Source organism: Glycine max, chromosome 9, assembly GCF_000004515.6.
Source record: "Glycine max cultivar Williams 82 chromosome 9, Glycine_max_v4.0, whole genome shotgun sequence".
NCBI classification, from domain to species: Eukaryota; Viridiplantae; Streptophyta; class Magnoliopsida; order Fabales; family Fabaceae; genus Glycine; species Glycine max.
This window is the reverse complement of record NC_038245.2, coordinates 45,264,344-45,270,177: the sequence shown is the minus strand read 5'-3', so window position 1 is coordinate 45,270,177 and position 5,834 is coordinate 45,264,344. Positions and strand designations below refer to the sequence as shown.

Sequence of the window (5,834 nt, the reverse complement as noted above, 5' to 3'; positions counted from 1 at the left end):
ACTATGTTCAAATAAAAAAGTTATTATTCTAAAAAGTAATTTTTGATTTTTTTTCATATTATTTTATTATTATTATATAGACTGTAAATCAATTCTCCCTTGGAATAAAAAATATTATATCTGTCGATGCAACAAATAATGAATTACAACAAAGAGTGATTTGGAAAATTTATCTTATTGATGTCATACATCACACAAAAAGAAAAATGAGTTTACAAAAGTGTTAGATAGTAAATTTAATTTCTAATGCCAATGCCTTGTAAAAATGTTAAAGTGTGCTGTAGTTTTATTTTATTATATTACATATCACAAAGTAAAACTCAATAAATTATTATAAATTCAAAATTCATTAGTATCTCATATCTCATCTCATTATAAGCAAATTAACTTTCAAGATGTCACTTATATATTTTTTTATTATCAAGAGTTCATTAAAAATTAGAAAAATGTATCGATTAAAACGTTTTAATTTGTGTTATTGTTTACATAGATAATAGATTTATGAATATTTGATTGCACTAATGCACTACTGAGATTTTTATATGTATAATGTTTTTGGTGTGACCCACGTTATTGTCCGTGATGTTATTGAGAAGGAGGAGATTTTGGGGAATTGAGAGGAAGCGGGGTATTCTGGTAATTTAGATAAACAGGTAGTTTGGGTGGGCCATGGGTGTTAAAGAAGGAGCAAAATGGACATTTCCCATAATAAAAAAGCATAAACGTCAAGCATAAGTAATCACACGTAGTTTCTCTTTTTCTGCGTCGCAACACAAGAAGAGAAGAGAGCGTTTTCCTTTTCTTTTTAATTTTTTCTTTGGTTAAGCTTAAGCAACAACCGTCACCAAGCACACGCGCAGACGCAAGCTCTTTAAACGGTGGAGAACGTGAACTGAACCACTTCAAAGTTCAAACCCAGATTTTGCAACAAAATAAGCACGCCACAACTCACCTCCACTTTGCTTGAGGGGTACGATTTCTCTTTTTTCTGAGGCAATTTTTCTTCATTGCACTTTTCAACTTTGTGTCTTTTTTTTAAAAAAAAAAATTCTGGGGGGCGTTTATTTATTTATTTTCGCGTGTTTTTGGTGTCGGGAAATTCATTCATTCATCCCATGTTGGGCTGTTTGTCTGAACTTTTTTGTTTTCCGAGGTGGCTTAAATTTTTATGATGGAAATCTTTGCTGCAGTTTTTCTTTGGATTTTATTTCAGATTCACTTTGCATGTTCATACTCACTGCACCTCCCACTGTTATAAATTTATTACTTTTTTTTAATTCTAAATAATATGTTTTCTTGAGTCAAATGATCAAATGGAACTCCATTTTTCTGACCTTACGTCTTGCTTTTGACGATTATGCTTTGTGGTGGACGTGAGGAAAATACACAGTTTCTCTGGAGAAATTGTTTTCAGATCCTGGGGGATTGGGGTCTTTAGATTTTTTTATATATAAAATGAATTTTTGTATGGACTATATGGTATTTGTTAGTTAAAATTAATGGCTATGTATGATCGAGTCAATATCTAGGACCAGGAAACGATTGCTATTTTACTGTGCAATCGGAATTAACCAAATCTAGTGTTTCTTATATATTCATTTCATTATTATTTTTTTTTTTGCAGTTATATTCTATTCTATATAAGGGGAAGCTCAACTTCTTCCTCCTTGTCGCATACATAGATACATGGGTTCGGCACCAGAAGTGTTGGCTCAGAGAAGTTGTGGAAAGCTCATTGGGACTCGGTTCCTACAGTACTTGAATGGAGGTCCTCTCTCCTTCAAAACCCACCAAGCCATCGTTCTGATTGTAACATTTTTTGCTTATGCTAGTTACCATGCCACCAGAAAAACCACAAGTATTGTAAAGAGTGTCCTTGATCCCCAATCATCAGCTATAGGCTTGACCTTCTTTCCGTTTAGGCCAACCAATTTCACCGAGTCAAATGGATCCAAGACACTTTCTTCCAACCTTGGAGATGGTTGGGCGCCCTTTAATGGATCAGATGGGACATCCCTTCTTGGTCAATTGGATGTTGCTTTTCTTGCAGTCTATGCTTTTGGAATGTACTTTTCTGGACATTTTGGTGATAGGTGTAATTTGAGGATCTTTCTAACGGTGGGGATGATAGGAACTGGCTTGTTTACTTCACTGTTTGGGGTAGGGTACTGGGGAAACATCCACAACTTCTACTATTATTTAATAGTTCAAATGATTGCTGGGTTGTTTCAATCCACTGGATGGCCGTCCGTAGTTGCTGTTGTGGGTAACTGGTTTGGGAAGAGCAAGAGAGGGTTGATCATGGGAATTTGGAATGCTCACACTTCAATTGGGAACATTGCCGGTTCTTTGATTGCTTCTGCCATGTTGAGCTATGGATGGGGTTGGTCCTTTGTGGTGCCAGGACTAATGACTGCTTTCGTTGGTTTGGTGGTTTTCCTTATATTGCCGGTCACACCCGAGTCTGTAGGAGCAAGAGAGGAAGATGAATTCAGTTGTCCTATTAAAAGCGGAGAAGAAGCGGCAGAGCCTCTGTTAAGGCAAGAGACTCCAGTTGAGGAGAAAGAAGCAGTTGGGTTCATAGAGGCATGGAAAATTCCTGGGGTTGCTCCTTTTGCTCTGTGTCTGTTTTTTGCCAAATTGGTCGCATATACGTTTCTCTATTGGCTCCCATTCTATGTTAGCCACACAGGTACTTAATCTTCCTACTTTAAATTTATCTTTATGTTTAATCTGCATGAAGTTTTATCTTTTACGATTGCAGCAAACAATCATACTCTACTCTTCTTTTGTACTTCGTATTTAAATATGTAATGCATTTTGCGTTATAAAATCTGTAGTTTCTCATTGATGTTCATTATAATGCAGCAATTGATGGGAAATATCTATCTAGTGGGACATCAGGAACTCTATCCACTTTATTTGATGTTGGAGGGGTGCTCGGTGGAATTCTAGCTGGCCACATTTCTGATCACTTAGAGGCTAGAGCCATTACTGCAGCAAGTTTCATGTACTGTGCAATCCCCGCTCTCTTCTTCTATCGAAGTTATGGGCACGTTTCTTTGATTGTAAATGGAGCATTGATGTTTGTCACTGGCATGTTTGTGAACGGACCTTATGCTCTTATAACTACTGCAGTTTCAGCTGACCTGGGAACACATAAATCATTGAAGGGTAATTCACGAGCTCTTGCAACTGTCACAGCAATCATTGACGGAACCGGTTCTATAGGGGCTGCAGTTGGACCTTTACTAACAGGTTACATATCTGCAAAGAGCTGGAGTGCTGTTTTCACAATGTTGATGGCAGCAGCTTTAATTGCAGGGCTGCTTTTGACCAGGCTAGTAGTGTCTGAGGTGGCCACAAAGATTGAAGAGTCAAGGTATAATAGAGCACAAGACTGTTCATTCAATGTATAAGAATAAACCTAAAGGGTCACAGTAATGTTATGTTGCTGTATGGGTAGTGTAGGAGTGCCTATAAATTCTCATTCACAGCTTCACTTCATTAAATTAAAGAGAAGCATGCCCAACAGTGTTTATATGGAGAGGGCATCTTCAACTTTTATCCTTCATAATATTAGTGAGCAGATTGAGATGTTGTCTGTTTGTACATTGTGTGATATACCCAATTACCAAATTACCAATTCTAGCATAGTATCATCCCTACACACAAGCTATTCAAGAATTCCTTGTAGCCTTTGAATTTTGGAAATTGACCACATTGTTTGGAGGTCAAGAATGAAGCTTATCTAGTGAGTTTACAAATTGATTTTTGTAGCATTTTTCAATGGCTTTAATGGGTGCACCAAACTGCAAATACAAATAGCTGGTAAAGATAGGCTTAATGCTTTTGTGGATTGTACTCCAAGCCCCTCAATTGGACTTCTTTGAGTTTGAGGATGGCCTTTGTTTCTTATTCTTTGAGCTTGGAATTGGATTGTTTACTCAATACTGATATCAGAAGATAGTACGTCAACCCCTTTGATGCTTTCTTCAGAAGCTGACAAACACTATGAACTTATTAAGTACTTATATATACATTTTTCACCATTGCAAAAAATATGGCTCGGGATCTTATGGGTGGTGATAAGTTGTCGTTGTATATTGAGCAAATAGACATGAACTCTGCCCCGAAGTCTTGATTAAGGTGGCATAAAAAATTTACATTACAATTCTTTTATGTTTTGAAGATTACTTCCTTTCAGAGCTTGTTGCACGGACTTCTCAAAGAATGGTTCAAGTACAATGGTTGGAAAATGGAAAGCAACTATCATTTTCGTTATCTGTGTAGAAGCATTGTTCCTCCTTAAACACACAGCTTGCAATTTCCCCTTCTATTTATTGGTCAAGTAATTAGCTGCATACCAATAGTATGGTGTGGAAGTTGAAAAGTCTGTGGACTTTTGACAAAGCATGACACTTTTGAAGGAAAAATGACATGCAAAGCACATAAGTTCTTGTAAGAATAAAGGACTCAATTGGCATGGCAAGTTGATTGCGTTATATATTAAGATTGTTTTGAAATGTTTCAGGCTGTAAGTTCAGAAATAAATTTATGGTCCAAAAATGATGTCGGCATTATTCATGTTTGTAATGTATATATTGGTGTGGGGATGAAGGAAAATTTGGTCCACTAATCAGTCCATTTTGTTAACATATGTGAAAAAAAGGAGAACCTAACTTTGGTCCCCGTTAGTGTAGTCCTAAAGTGGTCCACCACACCAGGAGGGGTTTATCATAAGTTGGATGGATCATTTTTATCGCTGCAATTTTCTTTTGTTTGATAGTTGACGTACCTTCGCCAACTTTATCAAATAGTGTGTGATCGCATAGTTTGTCGACATTTATGTTGGGACAGAGAATTCTATCTCAAGACTTTGCCATTCACATAGTCCCATGCTCAATTTCAATCAATTACGAGTATATTTGGTTGAATTAGTGGATAAGTTAATTGAAAGCTTAAGGGTTAGTTACTTAGTTAAAAATTGATATATTATCTTATTAAATTAAAAGTATTAGAAAAAATTAGATATTAAATTAGTTAACAAGTGTATAATAACAAAAAAAGACGTAAATGAATGAATAATAATAAGATAATATTAAAAAAAAGCTAATGAGCTTATAGGCTTAAATATTATATGAAATTACAAAATGTTATCACAATACTATAAGGTACTAAAATAAGTATCTCCACTATTTAGTCAAACAAACTTTTAAAAGGTTTTTTTTTTTGGTACATAAAAGACTTTTAAGATTTAAGATGATTAAATAAGTTAAAGTTAACTTAAAATCCTTACCTAACAATTTCAAAAAGGCTAACTTCATCCCCTTTATTATTCATTTCATTGTGTTTTTATTTTGTCAAGATTAACTATTTACCTCACACCTTTGATCAAATGCTAAATTGTTCTAACTGAGGTATATATTATTTTTGTTGACCTAAGTTTGAGGTAGTTGAAATGTCAGGAGTGAAAGTATTTGTAAAAAACTTTGCAATGCTCAAGTTAATAATAATTTCACCAGTACCAATAAAAAATGGTACATATTATATGATGTATATTATTTGCTCTGATTTTAAATATAAGAAAAAAAATATTATTTTCTTGATCTCAAATATATAAAAATTTCAACTTATTTTATTTTATTTAATATTATTATTTCTAAAATACTTTTTATTTAATTGATATTTTAGTTATAATAATTTTTTTATTCCCGTGTCAAGTTCCAATAAAGGATACATTCGGATAAACTTTTAGATTGAGATTGATGTAATTAAACCTGGTTTATTAAATTTTATAGTTAATATGAATAAGTTTTTATTTATTATTTTTA

The 5,834-nt window shown here is 34.2% G+C and overlaps 1 protein-coding gene across 1 annotated transcript; it reads left to right on the top strand.

Annotated features, from left to right (window-relative positions):
- Positions 1–764: 764 nt before the first annotated feature.
- On the top strand, positions 765–3,771 carry LOC100795072 (putative glycerol-3-phosphate transporter 1-like). The gene is made up of 3 exons (NM_001400169.1): positions 765–970; positions 1,625–2,692; positions 2,869–3,771. Exons 2-3 carry the CDS (start codon positions 1,687–1,689, stop codon positions 3,417–3,419), a joined length of 1,557 nt encoding a protein of 518 aa, NP_001387098.1. The 5' UTR covers positions 765–970; positions 1,625–1,686; the 3' UTR covers positions 3,420–3,771.
- The last annotated feature ends 2,063 nt before the right edge of the window (positions 3,772–5,834 follow it).